Here is a 23,629-nt window from a genome sequence, read left to right as displayed (position 1 = left end):
GGCCGAGCTGGTGTAAGAACCCATGTCCCCCGTCTGTTCTGTCCACTAAATCGTACCGATCTGGAGACCGGTCTGCTACAGCAAACTCCCTACTCGTGTAGCTGTGGGTAATAATAATAACTGCGGTATTTGTTAAGCACTATGTGCCAAGCACTGCAGTAAATGCAAGGTAATCAGGTTGGACACAGTCCCTGTCCCACGCGGGGCTCACAGTCTTAATCCCCATTTTACAGCTGTCGTAACTGAGGCACAGAAAGAGAAGTGACCATTCATTCATTCATTCACCTTTATTGTTGATTGCACCCTGCCATTTGTTGACAATTAGGAATGTGGTTCAAGAAGATCGTAAGCTCGTCTTAGGCAGGGAACATGTCTAATCAATCAATCAATCGTATTTATTGTTGTCTTCCAACTCCATCATATCGTACTCTCCCACTCACTGCACACAGTAAACCTGGATTTTAATCCCGGCTCTGCCACTCGTCTGCCGTGCGACCTTGGGCAAGTCACTTCCACTGCTCTGGGCCTCGGTTACCGCGTCTAAAACAGGATTGAGAGCGTGAGCCCAAGTGTGCCAAGGTGCTGTCTCTATCCCAGTGCTAAGAACAGTGCCTGGCACATAGTAAGCGCTCAACAAATACCATTAAAAAAACCAATAATAATCCATCTGATTGAAGAAACTGGCGGTGGGACGAGATCCAGGTTGAACTGCCAAAAAGGGATGGTTTGGGGCCCAGAAGAGAGAATTGTCACGTCGCCCAGGGATTGAGCTGGAACAGAGGATTCAATCTCTTTTTTTTCCTACACTCACCTTTGGTTTACGTGCCAGAACCCTACGTTCACTTGTTCACTCATTCATTCAGTCGTATTTATTGAGCGCTTACTGTGTGCAGAGCACTGTACTAAGCGCTTTGGAAGTACAAATCGGCAATGTATAGAGACGGTCCCTACCCAACAGTGGGCTCACATCTAGAAGACTTATGTATCCCATGCGGAACAGGGACTGTGTCCAACCTAACTGACTTGCGTCTGTCCCAGTCTAGAAGGGGGAGACAGACAGCAGAACAGGTAGACAGGTGTCGGTACCATCAGAATAAATAGAATTATAGCTCTATACACGTCATTAATTAATTTAATAGAGTAATAAATATGCATAAATATTCCCAGGGTCACACGGCAGATAAGTGGCAGAGCCGGGATTAGAGCCCACGTCCTCCGACTCCAAAGCCCGTGTCCTTTCCCCTAGGCCACGGTGCTCATCTTAAGCCACATTTTCGCCTCTCTGTCTAATCGTGATACCTCCGTTCCTGGGATACCACGGGGAATTCCGGGCCCTGGATCTTGGCAAGGCCATTGCGGTGGAGGAAGAGATTCTAAGGGGAAATGACCAAAGGGAAGGGGCAGCTTCCGTACCGTGGTCTGTACAGAGACCATAATACAGTAAGCAGCATGGCCTGGGGAAGAGAGAACAGGCCTGGGAATCAGAGGACCTGGGTTCCAATCCCGACTTTTCTGAAGCTCTTACTATGTGCAAAACACTGTTCTAACTGCTGGGGAGGTTACAAGGTGATCAGGTTGTCCCACGGGGGGCTCGCACCCTTCATCCCCATCTTACAAATGAGGTAACTGAGGCAAAGAGAAGTTAAGTGGCTTGCCCAAAGTCACACAGCTGACGATTAGCAGAGTAGGGATGGCCTTGTATTCCCCCTAGCACTTAGGACAGGGCTTGGCACGTAGTAAGCGCTTAGCAAATGCCATCATTAGTATTATTCTAAGTGCTGGGACTGTGAGTCTGCTGTTGGGTAGGGACCGTCTCTGTAGTTGCCAACTCGTACTTCCCAAGTGCTTAGTACAGTGCTCTGCACACAGTAAGCGCTCAATAAATACGATTGAATGAATGAATGAAGCGGCGACTCAAACCCCAGTCGTGCCGTTGCCGTTGGGGTTTTTCCCCGTCCACCTCCGGATCCACACTGTGAACGGAAGCCCGAAACGGGGCCGGGTTTAGAAGTTTCCCCGTCCGTGACCCGCGAGCCAAAGCGCGGTCTTTGTGGTTTCTTCCAGGATAAAGTTCTGCACAACATCATGCCCATTTTCACCTTCATGGGAGCCAACGTCATGCGCCTCGACGATTCGTACAGCTTCCAGGTCATCAACAAAACGGTGCAGATGGTCATCCCGGCTCTCATTCAGGTAGGCCGGCTGGGCCGCGCGCCGTCTCCGAAGTGACGTAGGCGACGGGAAGCATCCCGACAGCCCCGGGAGCTCTCCACCCAGCCCGGCTGCTTTTCCGGGGCTGATTTCCCAACGGCGAGGCCATTCCAGGCTCCCGGCCTCAGGTTAGGGTGCGTGACGGGCATTGGCGGGCGGCTAGGCTGAGCTGCTGGGGGTGAAGAGATGAGAAAAGTCCACGGATTTCCGAGCCAGCCTTCTATTCCGGTCGTTTTGGAAAGTACTTTTTTTTAAAAAAATGGTAAGGAGGTAAAATTGGGTTCATGCTTGCGATTTATTCATTGTCGTATTTAATAATAATCATCATCATCAATCGTATTTATTGAGCGCTTACTGTGTGCAGAGCACTGTACTAAGCACTTGGGAAGTACAAGTTGGCAACAATAGTAATAATAATAATAATGGCATTTATTAAGTGCTTACTATGGGCAAAGCACTGTTCTAATAATAATAGTAATGTTGGTGTTTGTTAAGCGCTTACTATGTGCCAAGCACTGTTCTAAGCGCTGGGGTAGGTACAAGGTAATCAGTCTTCATCCCCATTTTACAGATGAGGTCACTGAGGCCCAGAGAAGTGAAGTGACTTGCCCAAGGTCACACAGCTGACAAGCGGCGGAGTCGGGATTAGAACCCGTGACCTCTGACTCCCAAGCCCGTGTTCTTTCCATTAAGCCACGCTGCTTCTAAGCGCTGGGGAGGTTACAAGGTGATCAGGTTGTCCCCCGAGGGGGCTCACAGTCTTAATTCCCATTTTACAGATGAGGGAACTGGGGCACAGAGAAGTGAAGTGACTTGCCCAAAGTCACACAGCTGACAATTGGCGGAGCCAAGATTCAAGCCCGTGACCTCTGACTCCAAAGCCCGGGCTCTTTCCACTGAGCCAACGCTGCTTCTCATTTAGTGAGTGCTTACTGTGTGCAGAGCACTGTCCTAAGCGCTTGGGAGAGTACACTACCACAATAAACAGTCACATTTCCTACCCACAACGAGATGTAGCACATAGACAGCTTGGAACAGAGCTTGAAGTATAATAATAATAATAATGGCATTTATTAAGCACTTACTATGTGCAAAGCTCTGTTCCAAGCGCCAGGGAGGTTACAAGGTGATGAGGTTGTCCCCCAGGGGGGCTCACAGTCTTAATCCCCATTTTACAGATGAGGGAACTGAGGCCCAGAGAAGTGAAGTGACTTGCCCCAAGTCACACAGCTGACAATTGATGGAGCCGGGATTCAAGCCCGTGACCTCTGACTCCAAAGCCCGGGCTCTTTCCACTGAGCCAACGCTGCTTCTCATTTAGTGAGTGCTTACTGTGTGCAGAGCACTGTCCTAAGCGCTTGGGAGAGTACACTACCACAATAAACAGTCACATTTCCTACCCACAATGAGATGTAGCACACAGACAGTTTGGAGCAGAGCTTGAAGTATAATAATAATAATAATATTGATGGCATTTATTAAGCACTTACTATGTGCAAAGCTCTGTTCCAAGCGCCAGGGAGGTTACAAGGTGATCAGGTGGTCCCACGGGGGAGCTCACAGTCTTAATCCCCATTTTCCAGATGAGGGAACTGAGGCCCAGAGAAGTGAAGTGACTTGCCCAAAGTCCCACAGCTGACAGTTGGCGGAACCGGGATTTGAACCTCTGACTCCAAAGCCTGGGCTCTTTCCACTGAGCCCCGCTGCTTCTCTTTGTTTAGAGGGTCCTACCATGGGAGGAGGCCCGTGGCCCAAACTGCTTGCAAAGGAGCCAACGTTTGGACCGAGTCCCGGCCCTCGGGGGGGCGGAGGGGGGACCAGGGGAGTGGGAGGTGTCTCCCAATTTAAGGAATTTAACCAAAAGTCACTGAGGTTGCTGTTTCCGGGGTGGAGACGCTTCTCCGATCCTCGAAGAGGCGGCAAGAGAGACGATTGTAGCAGGGCCCTCTATTGCAGCATTTTTCCCACAGTCCCAGGCCGGTGGCCCCTCACGTCCCCGGCCTCTCTCTCATTCATTCGTATTTAATTCATTCAGTCGTATTTATTGAGCGCTTACTGTGTGCAGAGCACTGTACTAAGCGCTTGGGAAGTCCAAGTTGGCAACATCTAGAGACGGTCCCTACCCAACAGCGGGCTCTCAGTCTAGAAGGGGGAGGCAGACCACAAAACAAAACATATTAACAAAAGAAAATAAATGTGGGCAAATAAAGTAGAGTAATAAATACGTACAAACATAAATACATATATACAGATGCTGTGGGGAGGGGGAGGAGGGATGGCTGGCTCGCTTTCCGCTCCCGACTCCTTTAACACGGTCGGAGACGCAGCGTGGGCGTAGGGGCTCGAGCCCGGGCCTCCGAGTCAGAGGACCTGGGTTCTAATCCCAGCTCCGCCTCGGACGAGTCGCCTCATTGTGCCTCAGTTCCCTCATCCGTAAAATGCGGATTAAGAGAAGCAGCGTGGCTCGGTGGAAAGAGCACGGGCTTGAGAGTCAGAGGCCATGGGTTCAGATGACCTCTCGGGGGGCCCCCGCCCCTAATAATACCGTCCTCGCCCAAGCCCTCAGCACAGTGCTGTGCACGTGGTAAGCCCTCAATAAATAAGAACGTGTGAATAATGGTTCCCCGTGGCCGCAGGCGGACAAGAGGGGCTCGGAAGCCGTCCAGGGGAACCTGGAGGAGATGGTGGTGAAGATCATGAACGTGTTTGTGGACGCCCTGCCCCACGTGCCCGAGCACCGACGCCTGCCCATCCTGGTGCAGCTGGTGAACACCCTGGGCGCGGACGACTTCCTCTGGGCCCTCCTCGGCCTGCTCTTCGAGCAGTACGTGACCAAGACCGTGCTGGTGGCCGCCGCCGGAGAGAAGGTGAGAGCCAGGACCAGCCCGGGAGCCGGAGGGCACGGCAGGATGTGTCCGTGGGGGGTTTTCCTCCCTCCGGGGAAAATGGCGGTCAAGGAGCCACCTGTTCCCCCTGTTCCCTTGGCCTTAAGCAGGACGCCGTCTTGGAGGCGGACACCGAATTCTGGATTTCGATCTGCTGTGAATTCGGGGCCCAGCAACAGTTCCGGAGTCTGCTGAAGATTCTCCAGTACCTCACGGGACTGCCCGAGAACAAAGAGGAAGGTAGGGAACCCAAACCGGGGGCCCGTGAGGAGAAGAGAAGGGAAGGAGAGGGGACAAGGGGGACGATTCGAGCAGAACCCGCCGCCCGAGTGCCGTCCATTCATTCATACGGTCGGCCAATCGTATTTATTGAGCGCTTACCATCATCATCATCATCAATCGTATTTATTGAGCGCTTACTATGTGCAGAGCACTGTACTAAGCGCTTGGGAAGTACAGATTGGCAACATATAGAGACAGTCCCTACGCAACAGTGGGCTCACAGTCTAAAAGGGGGAGACAGAGAACAAAACCAAACATACTAACAAAATAAAATGAATAGATATGTACAAGTAAAATCAATAGAGTAATAAATATGTACAAACATATATACAGGTGCTGTGGGGAAGGGAAGGAGGTAAGATGGTGGGGATGGAGGGGGGGCGAGGGGGAGAGGAAGGAAGGGGCTCAGTCTGGGAAGGCCTCCTGGAGGAGGTGAGCTCTCAGCAGGGCCTTGAAGGGAGGAAGAGAGCTAGCTTGGCGGAGGGGCAGAGGGATTGGGGGCATTCCGGGCCCTGGGAGTGACGTGGGCCGGGGGTCGACGGCGGGACAGGCGAGAACGAGGTACGGTGAGGAACGAGGTACCATGTGCAGAGCACTGTAATAAGCGCTTGGGAGAGGACAACCCGGCAATAAACAGAGACATTCCCTGCCCACAACGAGCTCACGGTCTAGGAGGAAGAGAAGATCGATCAAAACGAGGTTGTTGGCAGGAGGCCACTGGGAAGTCAAAGCACTAAACTGAGGCGGAGACAGGAAAGGGGCTGAAAATACCCCCAAATGCAACCTCCTGCCCGGGGACGAGGGCAGATCCAAACTGACTCATTCATTCAGTCGTATTTATTGAGCGCTTACTGTGTGCAGACTGGACTAAGCGCTTGGGAAGTCCAAGTTGGCAACATCTATAGAGCCGGTCCCTACCCAACAGCGGGCTCACAGGCTAGAAAGGGGAGACAGACGACAAAGCAAAACATGGACGGGTGTCAAGTTGTACAGTTATGCTTGTACTGTACTCTCATTCATTCATTCAGTCGCATTTATTGAGCGCTTACTGTGTGCAGAGCACTGTGCTAAGCATTCATCCAGTCGTATTTATTGAGCGCTTACTGTGTGCAGAGCACTGTATTAAGCGCTTGGGAAGTCCAGGTCGGCAACATCTAGAGACGGTCCCTACCAACGGGTTCACAGTCTAGAAGCGGGAGACGGGCAGCCAAACAAAACACGTAGACAGGTATCAAAACCGTCAGAATAAATAGAATTATAGCTATATCCGACATGTAAAAAAAGAAGAAAATCTCCACCGCCTTCAGAGCAGCAGCTCTGGACTTGGAGGAGGAAATGGAGAACAACCGTCTCTAGATGTTGCCAACTTGGACTTCCCAAGCGCTTAGTACAGTGCTCTGCACACAGTAAGCGCTCAATAAATACGATTGAATGAATGAATGAATATATGTTTGTACGTATTTATTACTCTATTTTACTTGTACATACTTTATTTTATTTTGTTAGTATGTTTTGTTTTGTTCTCTGTCTCCCCCTTCTAGACTGTGAGCCCACTGTTGGGTAGGGACTGTCTCTATATGTTGCCAACTTGGACTTCCCAAGCGCTTAGTACAGTGCTCTGCACCCAGTAAGCGCTCAATAAATACGATTGAATGAATGAATGAATATATGTTTGTACGTATTTATTACTCTATTTTACTTGTACATACTTTATTTTATTTTGTTAGTATGTTTTGTTTTGTTCTCTGTCTCCCCCTTCGAGACTGTGAGCCCACTGTTGGGTAGGGACCGTCTCTATATGTTGCCAACTTGGACTTCCCAAGCGCTTAGTACAGTGCTCTGCACCCAGTAAGCGCTCAATAAAGACGATTGAATGAATGAATGAATGAACATCTCACTGTATTTTTTTTTCCAGAGGAGCCCAAAAAGACAAGATTCCCCAAGGCCAAAAGTCAGACGCAGACGGTGCAGATCTTCGACGTGGGAACCCACACCAGCAAGCAGCTCCGCCACTTTAAATTCCTGTCGCTGTCCTTTATGACGCAGCTCCTCGCCTCCCGGGACTTCATCGCCAAGGTCCGAAGGATTTATTAATAATAATAATAATAATAATGACGATGGCATTTGTTAAGCGCTTACTATGTGTAAAGCACTCTTCTAAGCACTGGGGTGATACTAGGTGATCAGGTTGTCCCATGTGGGGCTCACAGTCTTAATCCCCATTTTACAGATGAAGTAACTGGGGCTCAGAGAAGTGAAGTGACTTGCCCGAGGTCACACAGCAGACGTGTGGCGGAGCTGGGATTCGAACCCATGACCTCTGACTCCAAAGCCGGGGCTCTTTCCACTGAGCCACGGCGTCGTGGTCTTCCCCAGAAGCCTCTCTGGAGAAGCAGCGGGCCCTAGCGGATAAAGCACGGACCCCCGGGACCCGAGTTCTAATCCTGGCCCCACCGCTTGCCTGCTGCACAGGGCTTGGGGCAGGTCGCTTCACTCCTCTGGGCCTCAGTTTCCCCAACTGCAAACAGGGGATTCGATGCCCGTCCTCCGTCCTGCTCAGTCTGTGAGTCCCAGGTGCGACAGGGACTTTTATCCCTGCTGATGTACTTACCTGCGTCCCAGCGCTCAGGACACTGCTTGACACATAGTAAGCGCTTAACGAATGCCACAGAAAATATAATAATATTAGTGGTATTTCTGGGGCCCACACACTGATGATAATAATAATAATAATGGTGGCATTTGTTTAGCGCTTACTATGGGCCAGGCACTCTTCTAACACTGGGGGAGATGAGATAATCAGGATGGACACAGTCCCTGTCCCACATAATAATAATAATAATAATGGCATTTATTAAGCACTTACTATGTGCAAAGCACTGTTCTAAGCGCTGGGGACGTTACAGGGTGATGAGGTTGCCCCGCGGGGGGCTCACAGTCTTCATCCCCATTTTACAGATGAGGTAACTGAGGGGCAGAGAAGTGAAGTGACTTGCCCAAGGTCACACAGCCGACAACCGGTGGAGCCGGGATTTGAACCCGTCTATGATGACATTTATTAAGCGCTTACTATGTGCCAAGCACTGTTCTAAGCGCTGGGGAGGTTACAAGGTGATGAGGTTGTCCCACGGGGGGCTCACAGTCTTCATCCCCATTTTACAGATGAGGGAACTGAGGGACATAGAAGTGAAGTGACTTGCCCAAAGTCACCCAGCTGACAATTGGCGGAGCCGGGATTTGAACCCATGACCTCTGGCTCCAAAGCCCGGGCTCTTTCCACTGAGCCACGCCGCACATGGGGCTCACGGTCTTAATCCCCATTTTACGGATGAGGGAACTGAGGCCCAGAGAAGCGAAGTGGCTCGCCCAGGGCCGCACAGCAGGCAGGTGGCAGAGCTGGGATTCGAACCCAGGTCCTGCTGACTCCCAGGCTCCATCTAATAAGCCAATATGTTGCCAATATGTTATATGTTGCCAACTTGTACTTCCCAAGCACTTAGTACAGTGCTCTGCACATAGTAAGCGCTCAGTAAATATGATTGATGATAATGAGCCACGAATAAGCGCCAAACGCTGTGCTGCACGCCAGCATGGCTCCCGGCGAGGTCGATCGGGCAGCCTTTTGTGGGTGGACGGTGGATGTTGAAAATAAAACCTCATTTGGGGACATGTGGGGTGGTGGGTCAACGGGCTGGATCTGGGGTCGTTCAGGTCGTTCCTGTATATATGTATGTATTTATTACTCTATTTTATTTGTACATATTTATTCCATTTATTTTATTTTGTTAATATGTTTTGTTCTCTGTCTCCCCCTTCTAGACTGTGAGCCCGTTGTTGGGTAGGGACCGTCTCTAGATGTTGCCACCTTGTACTTCCCAAGCGCTTAGTGCAGTGCTCTGCACCCAGTAAGCGCTCAATAAATACGATTGAATGAATGAATGAATGAATCTGAGGGGCAGGCGAGGACCCTCGTCTAGTTTAGCCCGCTGACCGGGCAATTTTCGTTCATTTTCTCCTCGAACCAGGTGGCCGAATCCAATAACACCAAACAATTAAAAAACCTCCAACAGAGGTAAGTCCGCTTTTCCCCGCTCTCCTTAACATCCTAAGTTTTCTCTCGGGCTCAAGGAAGAGGTTCCCTTGTGGGCGGGGATCGTCTCCATCTGTTGCCGAATTGAACTTTCCAAGCGCTTAGTACAGTGCTCTGCGCGCTGTAGCCGCTCAATAAATATGACGGAACGAATGAAAGGTCGAGGTGCTTTTTCTGGGCCTGGAGAAGCCAGCGTTGCTGTCCCGTGGAGTCGCGTGGGGAGAGGGGGTGTTTATTCCACCACCATCCCAACGGCCGAGCGTCTCCTCCCGGTTTCAGGTTCTTAGAAGAAGTCCTCTGTTACATCAACACGGTGGTCCGCTCCGTGGAGAACAACCAAGACAAGCTGACGGCCAAGTTTTGGCGGGCCCTGCTCAGCAAGGCCTACGACCTGTTGGACAAGGTGAGCCGCCTGCTTTTCCCCCCCCTCCCCCCCGCCTCCAGCCTTGGGAATCGCAAACATCCCAACCAAGGCACTCCGGAGCTGCCGCCGATCCCGGCGGGAACGGGCGTAACCCGGCCAGCTCCGCTCCGGGGAGGGAAATTTCCAGCTCACGGGCCGACAAACCAGCCCCCTCCGTACGTCCACTTACAGACCTCCCCTCTGCCCTCCGTCCTTCCCCTCCCCGCAGCACTCGTATGTATTTGTACAGATTTATTATTCTATTTTACCTGTATATATTTACTATTTTTATTTTATTAATGATGTGCATGCAGCTATAATTCTATTTATTCTGACGGTTTTGACACCTGTCCACATGCTTTGTTTTGTCGTCCGTCTCCCCCTTCTAGACCGTGAGCCCGCTGTTGGGTAGGAACTGTCTCTATATGTTATTTTATTTGGTTTATATGTTTTGTTCTCTGTCTCCCTCTTCTAGACTGTGAGCCCGCTGCTGGGTAGGGACTGTCTCTATATGTTATTTTATTTGGCTTATATGTCTTTTTGTCTGTCTCCCCCTTCTAGACTGTGAGGCCGCTGTTGGGTAGGGACTGTCTCTGTATGTTATTTTATTTGGTTTCTATGTTTTGTTGTCTCTCTCCCCCTTCTAGACTGTGAGCCCGCTGTTGGGTAGGGACTGTCTCTATATGTTATTTTATTTGGTTTAAATGTTTTGTTGTCTCCCCCTTCTAGACTGTGAGGTCACTGCTGGGTAGGGACTGTCTCTATATGTTATTTTATTTGGTTTATATGTTTTGTTGTCTGTCTCCCCCTTCTAGACTGTGAGGCCACTGTTGGGTAGGGACAGTCTCTATACGTTATTTTATTTGGTTTATATGTTTTGTTGTCTCTCTCCCCCTTCTATACTGTGAGGTCACTGTTGGGTAGGGATTGTCTCTATATGTTATTTTATTTGGTTTATATGTTTTGTTCTCTGTCTCCCCATTCTAGACTGTGAGCCCGCTGTTGGGTAGGGTCTGTCTCTCTATGTTATTTGGTTTATATGTTTTTCTGTCTGTCTCCCCCTTCTAGACTGCGAGCCCGCTGTTGGGTAGGGACTGTATCTATATGTTATTTTATCTGGTTTCTATGTTTTGTCGTCCGTCTCCCCCTTCTAGGCTGTGAGCCCGCTGTTTGGTAGGGACAGTCTCTATATGTTATTTTATTAGGTTTATATGTTTTGTTGTCTCTCTCCCCCTTCTAAACTGTGAGCCTGCTGTTGGGTTTGGGACCGTCTCTATATGTTATTTTATTTGGTTTATATGTTTTGTTGTCTGTCTCCCCCTTCTATACTGTGAGGTCACTGTTAGGTAGGGACTGTCTCTATATGTTATTTTATTTGGTTTATATGTTTTGTTGTCTGTCTCCCCCTTCTAGACTGTGAGCCTGCTGTTGGGTAGGGACTGTCTCTATATGTTATTTTATTTGGTTTATATGTTTTGTCATCCGTCTCCCCCTTCTAGGCTGTGAGCCCGCTGTTTGGTAGGGACAGTCTCTATATGTTATTTTATTAGGTTTATATGTTTTGTTGTCTCTCTCCCCCTTCTAAACTGTGAGCCTGCTGTTGGGTTTGGGACCGTCTCTATGTTATTTTATTTGGTTTATATGTTTTGTTGTCTGTCTCCCCCTTCTATACTGTGAGGTCACTGTTAGGTAGGGACTGTCTCTATATGTTATTTTATTTGGTTTATATGTTTTGTTGTCTGTCTCCCCCTTCTAGACTGTGAGCCTGCTGTTGGGTAGGGACTGTCTCTATATGTTATTTTATTTGGTTTATATGTTTTGTCGTCCGTCTCCCCCTTCTAGGCTGTGAGCCCGCTGTTTGGTAGGGACAGTCTCTATATGTTATTTTATTAGGTTTATATGTTTTGTTGTCTCTCTCCCCCTTCTAAACTGTGAGCCTGCTGTTGGGTTTGGGACCGTCTCTATATGTTATTTTATTTGGTTTATATGTTTTGTTGTCTGTCTCCCCCTTCTATACTGTGAGGTCACTGTTAGGTAGGGACTGTCTCTATATGTTATTTTATTTGGTTTATATGTTTTGTTGTCTGTCTCCCCCTTCTAGACTGTGAGCCCGCTGTTGGGTAGGGACTGTCTCTATATGTTATTTTATTTGGTTTATATGTTTTGTCATCCGTCTCCCCCTTCTAGGCTGTGAGCCCGCTGTTTGGTAGGGACAGTCTCTATATGTTATTTTATTAGGTTTATATGTTTTGTTGTCTCTCTCCCCCTTCTAAACTGTGAGCCTGCTGTTGGGTTTGGGACCGTCTCTATATGTTATTTTATTTGGTTTATATGTTTTGTTGTCTGTCTCCCCCTTCTATACTGTGAGGTCACTGTTAGGTAGGGACTGTCTCTATATGTTATTTTATTTGGTTTATATGTTTTGTTGTCTGTCTCCCCCTTCTAGACCGAGCCCGCTGTTGGGTAGGGACTGTCTCTATATGTTTTTTTATTTGGTTTATATGTTTTGTCGTCCATCTCCCCCTTCTAGACTGTGAGCCCGCTGTTGGGTAGGGGCTGTCTCTATATGTTATTTGGTTTATATGTTTTGTTGTCTCTCTCCCCCTTCTAGACTGTGAGGCCGCTGTTGGGTAGGGACTGTCTCTATATGTTATTTTATTTGGTTTATATGTTTTGTCGTCCATCTCCCCCTTCTAGACTGTGAGCCCGCTGTTGGGTAGGGACCGTCTCTATATGTTGCCAACTTGTACTTCCCAAGCGCTTAGTACAGTGCTCTGCACACAGTAAGGGCTCAATAAATACGATTGAATGAATGAATACGATTGAGTGAGTGAACCCTCCACCCTCCTCAGCCGGGCCGCGGGAGGACGACGGCTAACCCTGGTGGCCTTTCCCGCCCACAGGTCAACGCCCTGTTGCCGATGAAGACCTTCCTGCCCATGATCAAAGGGCTGATGGTCAACAAACTGCCTTCGGTGCGGCGAAAAGCGATGGAGCTCTTGAATAACCAGCTGCATCTGCGGCCCGAGTGGTCACGGGACCAGGTAATGCCGCGGGCGCTCCCCTTTCCGTCCCGCCCCGCGTCCGGTGGGAATCACGCGCGGCCCCCAGACCGGAGCCGTTATTTAAGAGCGGGCCGGCGGCGTTGTCCCCGCAAAGGTGGAGCTCCTGCTGAAAGTTGTCCCGGACCTCCTGGCCATCGCGGTGCGGAAGACCAAAGCGGAGGAGGAGGAGGAACAGGCCATCAACAGGCAGACGGCACTCTACAGCCTGAAGCTCCTCTGCCGGGGCCTCGGGCCCGAAAATCCCAAATCCTTCGTCCCCGTGCTGGCTGCCGTGGTCAGGCTGATCGCCCGGGAGGGGAAGGAAGAGAGGAACGTGCTGGGCAGCGCGCTGCTCTGCGCGGCCGAGGTCACCTGCGCCCTGGGCGCCCTGGCCATCCCGCAGCTCCCCAGGTACGCTCGCCGCAAGTCGCTCGGTTTGATTCCTTCATTCATTCAATCGTATTTATTGAGCGCTTACTGTGTGCAGAGCACTGGACTAAGCGCCTGGGAAGTCCAGTGGAGCGCTCACTGCGTGCAGAACGCTGGACCGATCGCTTGGGAGAGCACGGAAGAACAGACCCGCTCCCTGACCCCGGGGAGCTTTCAGTCAGGCGGTCGGATTGAGGGCTCACCGTGCGCAAAGCACCATACCAAAAGAAGCAGCGTGGCTCAGTGGAAAGAGCCCGGGCTTTGGAGTCGGAGGTCATGGGTTCAAATCCCGGCTCCACCAACCGTCAGCTGTGTGACTTGGGGCAAGTCACTTCACTTCTCTGGGCCTCAGTTACCCCATCTGGAAAATGGGGATTAAGACTGTGAGCCCCCAGTGGGACAACCTCATCACCTTGTAACCTCCCCAGCGCTTAGAGCAGTGCTTTGCGCATAGTAAGCGCTTAATAAATGCCATTATTACTATTACTGCAGTTGAGTGACAGAAAGAGACGTTCCCTGCCCACAACGAGCTTTCAGTCGTATTTATGGACAGAAAGACACATTCCCTGCCCACAACAAGTTTCAGTCGTATTTATGGACAGAAAAACACATTCCCTGCCCACAACAAGTTTCAGTCGTATTTATGGACAGAAAGGCACATTCCCTGCCCACAACGAGCTTTCAGTCGTATTTATGGACAGAGAGACACATTCCCTGCCCACAACGAGCTTTCAGTCGTATTTATGGACAGAGAGACACATTCCCTGCCCACAACGAGCTTTCAGTCGTATTTATGGACAGAAAGACACGTTCCCTGCCCACAACGAGCTTTCAGTGGTATTTATGGACAGAAAGACACATTCCCTGCCCACAACGAGCTTTCAGTCGTATTTATGGAGCGCCCGGTGTGTGGAAAGCACTGTACTAAGACCTTGGGAGAGGACAGTGGAACGGAAAACAGACGCGTTCCCTGCCCACAGTGAGCTTCCGATCTCAAGGGGAAGGCGGACATCAATAGAAATCAGTAAATGATTTAAGTATAGAACGGTAAACAGACGCTTTCCCTGCCCACACGAGCTCCCAATCTCAAGGGGGGAGGCGGACATCAATAGAAACCAATAAATGATTTAAGTAGGGGCTTCGGGATCATCATCATCATCATCAATCGTATTTATTGAGCGCTTACTATGTGCAGAGCACTGTACTAAGCTCTTGGGAAGTACAAATCATGGGTTCAAATCCCGGCTCTGCCAATTGTCAGCTGACATCAATAGAAATCAATAAATGATTTAAGTATAGAATGGTAAACAGATGCATTCCCTGCCCACAACGAGCTCCCAATCTCAAGGGGGAGGCGGACATCAATAGAAATCAATAAATGATTTAAGTAGGGGCTTCGGGATCATCGTCGTCATCAATCGTATTTATTGAGCGCTTACTATGTGCAGAGCACTGGACTAAGCGCTTGGGAAGTACAAATCATGGGTTCAAATCCCGGCTCTGCCAATTGTCAGCTGTGTGACTTTGGGCAAGTCACTTCACTTCTCCGTGCCTCAGTTACCTCATCTGTAAAATGGGGATGAAGACTGTGAGCCCCCCGTGGGACAAACCGATCACCTTGTAACCTTCCCAGCGCTTAGAACAGTGCTTTGCACAGAGTAAGCGCTTAATAAATGTCATTATTATTATTATTATTATTATTACAAATCGGCAACATATAGAGACAGTCCCTACCCAACAGTGGGCTCACGGTCTAAAAGGGGACGTGAGCCCGATGCCGGCGGGCACGGCCAGACTTGTTGCGGTTTCCCCAGCCTGATGCCCGCGCTGCTGAAGACCCTGGAGCGGTCCAAGGAGCTGGTCTCGAGCGAGGTGTACCTGCTGAGCGCCGTGACGGCCCTGCAGAAGGTCGTCGAGACCCTCCCGCACTTCCTCAGCCCCTACCTGCGCAGGATCCTCTTCCAGGTGAGCCTCCGGGAGCCGAGCCGGCCGGGGGGGAGGCCCGACCGTCACCGCTCCGGAGGGGGGTCGCGGGTGACGGGCGAGCAGGCCGCCGGTCCCGGCCCGGCGCCCGTGTGACGGCAGGAAGTTCTCTGCCGTCCCCACCCAGGTGGTGCGTGTGAAGAAGATCGCGGGGAGCCTGAGTCCGGCCTCCCAAGCCCACCAGCGCGTGCTGGCCCTGGAGGCGGCCCTGGCCACCACGCTGGCGCCCCGGGTCTTCCTGGCCGCCGTCACCGAGTGCTACGAGGAGCTGGAGCGGAAGCGCAAGGTTTGATCGGGGTGCCCCGTGGGGAGAGGGTATCGGGCCCCCGCGGCGCTCCTTAAACCCATCAACGCCCCGGCTCGAGCCGCCGGCCGGCAGGATTTGGACGGAGTGTCCGGCGGGTTGGTGGCTCGCCGTCCTGGGCCCATAAAGAAAGCCTTCCGGACTGTTAAGCTCATTCATTCATTCATTCATTCATTCATTCAATCCTCCTTCCCTTCCCCACAGCACCTGGATTTATTATGGATTTATTACTCTATTTTACGTGTACATAGCTATTCATTTTATTTGGTTGATGTGTTTTGTCCTCTGTCTCCCCCTCCTAGACTGTGTGAGCCCACCGTCGGGTAGGGACCGTCTCTAGATGTTGCCAACTGGGACTTCCCAAGCGCTTAGTACTGCCCACAGGAAGCGCTCAGTAAATGCGATTGATTGATTCAGTCGTATCTATTGAGCGCTTACTGTGTGCAGAGCCCTGTACTAAGCGCTTGGGAGGTACAAGTTGGCAACATCATAATAATGATGATGATGGTATTTTTTGGACTGTGAGCCCACTGTTGGGTAGGGACTGTCTCTGTATGTTGCCAATTTGGACTTCCCAAGCGCTTAGTACAGTGCTCTGCACATAGTAAGCGCTCAATAAATACAATTGATGATGATGATGATGATAAGCGCTGACTATGAGCCAAGCACTGGGGTAGATACAAGCTAATCAGATTGCCCCCCGTGGGGCTCACGGTCTTAATCCCCATTTTACAGGTGGGGTAGCTGAGGCCCAGAGAAGTGAAGTGGCTTGCCCGAGGTCACACAGCAGAGAAGTGGCAGAGCCAGGATTAGAACCCATGACCTCTGACTCCCACGGGCTCTTGCCACTAAGCCACGCTGCTTCGTTGTGGGCAGGGACTGTGTCTTTACATTGTATTCTTTCAAGCGCTCAGTACGTATGATTGAATGAAAATAATAATAATAAATAATGATGGTATTTGTTAAGTCCTTATTATGTGCCAAGCACTGCTCTAAGCACTGGGGGAGATACAAGGTAATCAGGTTGTCCCAAGTGGGGCTCACAGTCTTAATCCCCATTTTACAGATGAGGTCACTGAGGCCCAGGGAAGTGAAGTGGCTTGCCCGAAATCACCCAGCTGACAAGGTTCAGAGCCGGGATTAGAACCTGTGATTTTCCTCATCTGTAGAACGGGGATTAAAACTGTGAGCGCCCCGTGGGACAACCTGATCACCTTGTAACCTCCCCAGCGCTTAGAACAGTGCTTGGCACATAGTAAGCGCTTAACAAATACCATTATTATTATTCTGACTCCCAAGCCCGGGCTCTTTCCATTAAGCCACGCTGCTTCTCGACCCCCGCTCCCTGCCCTCGAGGGGCTCACGAAGCAGCGTGGCTCAGTGGAAAGAGCGGAAAGAGCCCGGGCTTTGGAGTCAGAGGTCGTGGGTTCAAATGCCAGCTCCGCCAGTTGCCAGCTGTGTGACTTGGGGCAAGTCACTTCACTTCTCTGGGCCTCAGTTACCTCATCTGTAAAAATGAGGATTAAGACTGTGAGCTCCCCCGTGGGACAACCTGATCACCGTGTAACCTCCCCAGCGCTTAGAACAGTGCTTCGCACATAGTAAGCGCTTAACAAATACCATCATTATTATTACTATTATTCTGACTCCCAAGCCCGCGCTCTTTCCATTAAGCCACGCTGCTTCTCGACCCCCGCTCCCTGCCCTCAAGGGGCTTACAAAGCAGCGTTGCACAGTGGAAAGAGCCCGGGCTTTGGAGTCAGAGGTCGTGGGTTCAAATCCCGGCTCTGCCAATTGCCAGCTGGGTGACTTTGGGCAAGTCACTTCACTTCTCTGGGCCTCAGTTCCCTCATCTGTAAAATGGGGATGAAGACTGTGAGCCCCCCCACCATGGGACAACCTGATCACCGTGTAACCTCCCGATTCATTCATTCAGTCATATTTATTGAGCGCTTACTGTGTGCAGAGCACTGTACTAAGCGCTTGGGAAGTCCAAGTTGGCAACATATAGAGACGGTCCCTACCCAACAGTGGGCTCCCCAGCACTTAGAACAGTGCTTTGCACATAGTAAGCGCTTGATAAATGCTATCGTTGTTATTGTTATTACGATCCGAGCGGGAAGATGGGCACGGACCACCCGCATAATCAATCGATCATATTTATTGAGCGCTTACTGTGTGCAGAGCACTGTACTAAGCGCTTGGGAAGTCCAAGTTGGCAACATATAGAGACGGTCCCTACCCAACAGTGGACTCCCCAGCGCTTAAAACAGTACTTTGCACGTAGTAAGCGCTTGATAAATGCTATCGTTGTTATTATTATTACGATCCGAGCGGGAAGATGGGCACGGACCACCCGCATAATCAATCATTCTTATTTATTGAGCGCTTACTGTGTGCAGAGCACTGTACTAAGCGCTTGGGAAGTCCAAGTTGGCAACATATAGAGTCAGTCCCTACCCAACAGTGGGCTCACAGTCTAGGCGGGACTGGCGAGGTGGACTGGTTTTGCGAGCCGGGCCGGGCCGGCCGCGGGCTTGTGTCTCCGCAGAGCGGCCTTGGCTCGCTGATGGGCACCCTGCAGGAGCACATCGCCGTCATGGAGAAGATCCAGCTCCATTCCCACCAGTCCCAGCTGACGGCCTTCTTCTTGAAAGCCCTGGACTTCCGCGCGGAGCACCCGGAGGTGGGGCGGCACGGCCGGGGGCTCGCTCTCGGGGGGCGGGCACCACCAACCTGTCTCGCTTGGGCAACGCTTGGGCGTTTCTCAGGCGGGGCACGGGGCTGGCACGGGAAGTGCGGCTCGGGCACCGCTCTCTCCCCCCGCCCCGGGCATCACGGCCTCTGTCGGTCGGCAGGATGACCTGGAGGAAGTGGGGAAAACGGAGGGGGAGATCATCAGCTGCCTCATCGCCATGGTCATCAAACTCTCCGAAGTCACCTTCCGGCCCCTCTTCTTCAAGGTAAGAACGTTGCTGCTTTGGTTAGTATTACTCTTAATTACTCTAATATTGTTACTCTATAATATTACATATTATTATTATTATTACTCTATTTTACTTGTACGTATTCTGTTTATTTTATTTTGTTAGTATGTTTTGTTTTGTTGTCTGTCTCCCCCTTCTAGACTGTGAGCCCACTGTCGGGTAGGGACCGTCTCTCTATGTTGCCAACTTGGACTTCCCAAGTGCATAGTACAGTGCTCTGCACACAGTGAGCGCTCAATAAATACAATTGAATGAATGAATGAATATATGTTTGTACATATTACTCTTATCTTACTTGTATATATTCTATTTATTTTGTTTTGTTGTCTGTCTCCCCCTTCTAGACTGTGAGCCCACTGTTGGGTAGGGACCGTCCCTAGATGTTGCCAACTTGGACTTCCCAAGCGCTTAGTACAGTGCTCTGCACACAGTAAGCGCTCAATAAATACGACTGAATGAGTGAATGAATATATGTTTGTACATATTACTCTATCTTGTATGTATTCTATTTATTTTATTTTGTTAGTATGTTTTGTTTTGTTGTCTGTCTCCCCCTTCTAGACTGTGAGCCCACTGTTGGGTAGGGACCATCTCTATATGTTGCCAACTTGGACTTCCCAAGTGCTTAGTACAGTGCTCTGCACGCAGTAAGCGCTCAATAAATACAATTGAATGAATGAATGAATATATATTTGTACATATTACTCTATTTTACTTGTATATATTCTATTTATTTTATTTTGTTAGTATGTTTTGTTGTCTGTCTCCCCCTTCTAGACTGTGAGCCCGCTGTTGGGTAGGGACCGTCTCTAGATGTTGCCAACTTGGACTTCCCAAGCGCTTAGTCCAGTGCTCTGCACACAGTCAGCGCTCAATAAATACGATTGAATGAGTGAATGAATATGTTGCCAACTTGTACTTCCCAAGCGCTTAGTACAGTGCTCTGCACACAGTAAGCACTCAATAAATATGAATGAATGAATGAATGAACCGTGTCTAAGTCTAAGAGGGAGGGAGAGCTGTGAGCCCGTTGTTGGGTAGGGACCATCTCTCTATGTTGCCGACTTGTCCTTCCCAAGCGCTTAGTCCAGCGCTCTGCACACAGTAAGCGCTCAGTAAATCAATCAATCAATCAATCAATCGATCAATCGTATTTATTGAGCGCTTACTATGTGCAGAGCACTGTACTAAGCGCTTGGGAAGTACAAATTGGCATCACATAGAGACAGTCCCTACCCAGCAGTGGGCTCACAGTCTAAATACGATCGAATGAATGAAAACACCCCGAAGACACCCACCCGGTCGCGTCCTCGTCCCCCGGGGCCGCCGTCCGGTCAGCAGCGTCCCCTCCGCCCGGCCCTGGCGGGTGAGGCCGGCTGCTAGTGGCGGAGGTGAACTGGACACCCCCCTCCCCGTCCCCCCCGTCTCTCGTCCAGCTGTTCGACTGGTCCAGGACGGCAGACGCCTCGAGGGAGCGGCTGCTGACCTTCTCGCGGCTGGCCGACTGCCTCGCCGACAGGCTCAAGGGGCTCTTCAACCTGTTCGCCGGCCACTTGGTCAAGCCGCTGGCCGACACGCTGAACCAAGTCAACCTCTCCAAGACAGGTGGGTTCGGCGCCCGGGATCGGGGCGAGGGGGGCCAGCCGCGCCGACGGGGAAGGGAACTCACGGCGGCCGCCTCTCCGCCCCGCTGCAGAGGAGGCGTTTTTTGACGGCCAGAACGAGCCCAAAAAGAGCTGCCTCTTGCTGCGGTACATCCTCGGCTGCCTGCACAAAATCTTCCTCTATGACACCCAGCACTTTGTGAGCAAAGAGCGGGCCGAGGCCCTGATGATGCCTCTCGTGGACCAGGTAAGCGCGAGGGCCCTCCGCCCTTCCTCCCACGCCCTCGCCCCCTTCTCATCCGGCCTCCCGCCCCGCGGGGAGAGGGTCCCGGACGTCCCGGGAATTGGGTGGGTCATCATCATCATCATCATCAATCGTATTTATTGAGCGCTTACTGTGTGCAGAGCACTGTACTAAGCACTTGGGAAGTACAAATTGGCAACGTACAGAGACAGTCCCTACATAACAGTGGGCTCACAGTCTAAAAGGGGGAGACAGAGAACAAAACTGTACTAAGCACTTGGGAAGTACAAATTGGCAACATATAGAGACAGTCCCTACATAACAGTGGGCTCACAGTCTAAAAGGGGGAGACGGAGAACAAAACTGTACTAAGCACTTGGGAAGTACAAATTGGCACCATATAGAGACAGTCAATCAATCAATCAATCAATCGTATTTATTGAGCGCTTACTATGTGCAGAGCACTGTACTAAGCGCTTGGGAAGTACAAATTGGCATCACATAGAGACAGTCCCTACCCAACAGTGGGCTCACAGTCTAAAAGGGGGAGACAGAGAACAGAACCAAACATACCAACAAAATAAAATAAGTAGGATAGAAATGTACAAGTAAAATAAATAAATAAATAGATAAATAGAGTAATAAATATGTACAACCATATATACATATATACAGGTGCTGTGGGGAAGGGAAGGAGGTAAGACGGGAGGATGGAGAGGGGGACGAGGGGGAGAGGAAAGAAGGGGCTCAGTCTGGGAAGGCCTCCTGGAGGAGGTGAGCTCTCAGCAGGGCCTTGAAGGGAGGAAGAGAGCGAGCTTGGCGGAGGGGCAGAGGGATTGGGGGCATTCCAGGCCCGGGGGATGACGTGGGCCGGGGGTCGACGGCGGGACAGGCGAGAACGAGGTACAGTGAGGAGATTAGTGGTGGAGGAGCGGAGGGTGCGGGCTGGGCAGTAGAAGGAGAGAAGGGAGGTGAGGTAGGAGGGGGCGAGGTGATGGACAGCCTTGAAGCCCAGGGTGAGGAGTTTCTGCTTGATGCGCAGATTGATCGGTAGCGATTGGAGGTTTTTGAGGAGGGGAGTAATATGTCCAGAGCGTTTCTGGACAAAGATAATCCGGGCAGCAGCATGAAGTATGGATTGAAGTGGAGAGAGACACGAGGATGGGAGATCAGAGAGAAGGCTAGTGCAGTAGTCCAGACGGGATAGGATGAGAGCTTGAATGAGCAGGGTAGCGGTTTGGATGGAGAGGAAAGGGCGGATCTTGGCAATGTTGCGGAGCTGAGACCGGCAGGTTTTGGTGACGGCTTGGATGTGAGGGGTGAATGAGAGAGCGGAGTCGAGGATGACACCAAGGTTGCGGGCTTGTGAGACGGGAAGGATGGTAGTGCCGTCAACAGAGATGGGAAAGTCAGGGAGAGGACAAGGTTTGGGAGGGAAGACAAGGAGCTCAGTCTTCGACATGTTGAGCTTTAGGTGGCGGGCGGACATCCAGATGGAGATGTCCTGAAGGCAGGAGGAGATGCGAGCCTGGAGGGAGGGGGAGAGAGCAGGGGCAGAGATGTAGATCTGGGTGTCATCAGCGTAGAGATGATAGTTGAAGCCGTGGGAGCGAATGAGGTCACCAAGGGAGTGAGTGTAGATTGAGAACAGAAGGGGACCAAGCACTGAACCTTGGGGAACCCCCACAGTAAGAGGATGGGAGGGGGAGGAGGAGCCTGCCAAAGAGACTGAGAAAGAACGACCGGAGAGATAAGAGGAGAACCAGGAGAACCAGTCCCTACATAACAGTGGGCTCACAGTCTAAAAGGGGGAGACGGAGAACAAAACTGTACTAAGCACATGGGAAGTACAAATTGGCACCATATAGAGACAGTCCCTACTTAACAGTGGGCTCACAGTCTAAAAGGGGGAGACGGAGAACAAAACTGTACTAAGCACTTGGGAAGTACAAATTGGCAACATATAGAGACAGTCCCTACATAACAGTGGGCTCACAGTCTAAAAGGGGGAGACGGAGAACAAAACTGTACTAAGCACTTGGGAAGTACAAATTGGCAACATATAGAGACAGTCCCTACATAACAGTGGGCTCACAGTCTAAGAGGGGAAGACAGAGAACAAAACTGTACTAAGCACTTGGGAAGTACAAATTGGCAACATATAGAGACAGTCTCTACATAACAGTGGGCTCACAGTCTAAAAGGGAGAGACAGAGAACAAAACCAAACATACTAACAAAATAAAATCAATAGAATAGATATGTACAAGTAAAATAGAGTAATAAGTATGTACAAACGTATAAACATATATACAGGTGCTGTGGGGAAGGGAAGGAGGTAAGATGGGGGGGATAGAGAGGGGGAGGAGGGGGAGAGGAAGGAAGGGGCTCAGTCTGGGAAGGCCTCCTGGAGTAGGTGAGCTCCCAGTAGGGCCCAGGTCTGTCTCTCCCACCAGCTCGAGAACCTGCTGGGAGGCGAAGAGGCGTTCCAGGAGAGGGTGACCACCCAGCTGATCCCCTGCCTCGCTCAGTTTGCCGTCGCCATGGCCGACGACTCGCTCTGGAAGCCCCTCAACTACCAGATCCTGCTGAAGATGCGGCACTCGGCCCCGAAGGTGAGCGCCGTCGGGGAGACGTCCCCCCCACCGGGCCGGCCGGCCGGTCCGTGACCTCCCCTCCCCCTTGACCGTAGGTGCGGTTTGCCGCCTTGTTGGCCGTCGTGGAGCTGGCCGAGAAGCTGCGGGAAAACTACGTGGTGCTGCTCCCCGAGTCCATCCCGTTCCTGGCCGAGCTCATGGAAGGTAACGGCCCCGGGCGCGGAGGGAGGGATGGCCATCCCTCTCCCCAGTCCCCGACTTCCTCCCTGCAGTCGGGGAGGGCGGTGAGGTGGCCCACACTAGCTCCCCTTCGCGTTCTCATTCGGTCATATTTATCGAGCGCTTACTGTGCGCGGAGCACTGGACTAGTGCTAATAATAATGATGGCATTTGTTAAGCGCTTACTATCATCATCAATCGTATTTATTGAGCGCTTACTATGTGCAGAGCACTGTACTAAGCGCTTGGGAAGTACAAATTGGCAACATATAGAGACAGTCCCTACCCAACAGTGGGCTCACAGTCTAAAAGCACTGTACTATGTGCAAAGCACTGTTCTAAGCGCTG

General features: G+C 50.9%; 1 protein-coding gene across 1 annotated transcript in view; it reads left to right on the top strand.

The window, feature by feature from the left end:
• The window catches only part of HEATR1 (HEAT repeat containing 1), an 81,053-nt gene that overhangs the window by 55,921 nt on the left and 1,503 nt on the right, over positions 1-23,629 (top strand). The window contains exons 29-44 of the mRNA XM_038760952.1: positions 2,065-2,193; positions 4,848-5,078; positions 5,207-5,336; positions 7,294-7,454; positions 9,404-9,450; positions 9,748-9,871; positions 12,775-12,915; positions 13,031-13,326; positions 15,159-15,309; positions 15,455-15,613; positions 18,183-18,317; positions 18,490-18,594; positions 20,055-20,223; positions 20,315-20,469; positions 22,922-23,080; positions 23,158-23,266. Of these exons, the coding sequence (XP_038616880.1) occupies positions 2,065-2,193; positions 4,848-5,078; positions 5,207-5,336; positions 7,294-7,454; positions 9,404-9,450; positions 9,748-9,871; positions 12,775-12,915; positions 13,031-13,326; positions 15,159-15,309; positions 15,455-15,613; positions 18,183-18,317; positions 18,490-18,594; positions 20,055-20,223; positions 20,315-20,469; positions 22,922-23,080; positions 23,158-23,266 (2,401 nt within the window). The remainder of the gene's footprint in view (positions 1-2,064; positions 2,194-4,847; positions 5,079-5,206; positions 5,337-7,293; positions 7,455-9,403; positions 9,451-9,747; positions 9,872-12,774; positions 12,916-13,030; positions 13,327-15,158; positions 15,310-15,454; positions 15,614-18,182; positions 18,318-18,489; positions 18,595-20,054; positions 20,224-20,314; positions 20,470-22,921; positions 23,081-23,157; positions 23,267-23,629) is intronic.

Source organism: Tachyglossus aculeatus, chromosome 19, assembly GCF_015852505.1.
Source record: "Tachyglossus aculeatus isolate mTacAcu1 chromosome 19, mTacAcu1.pri, whole genome shotgun sequence".
Taxonomy (NCBI): Eukaryota; Metazoa; Chordata; class Mammalia; order Monotremata; family Tachyglossidae; genus Tachyglossus; species Tachyglossus aculeatus.
Note: the sequence above shows the minus strand (reverse complement) of the source record. Positions and strands in the feature narration are given on the sequence as shown.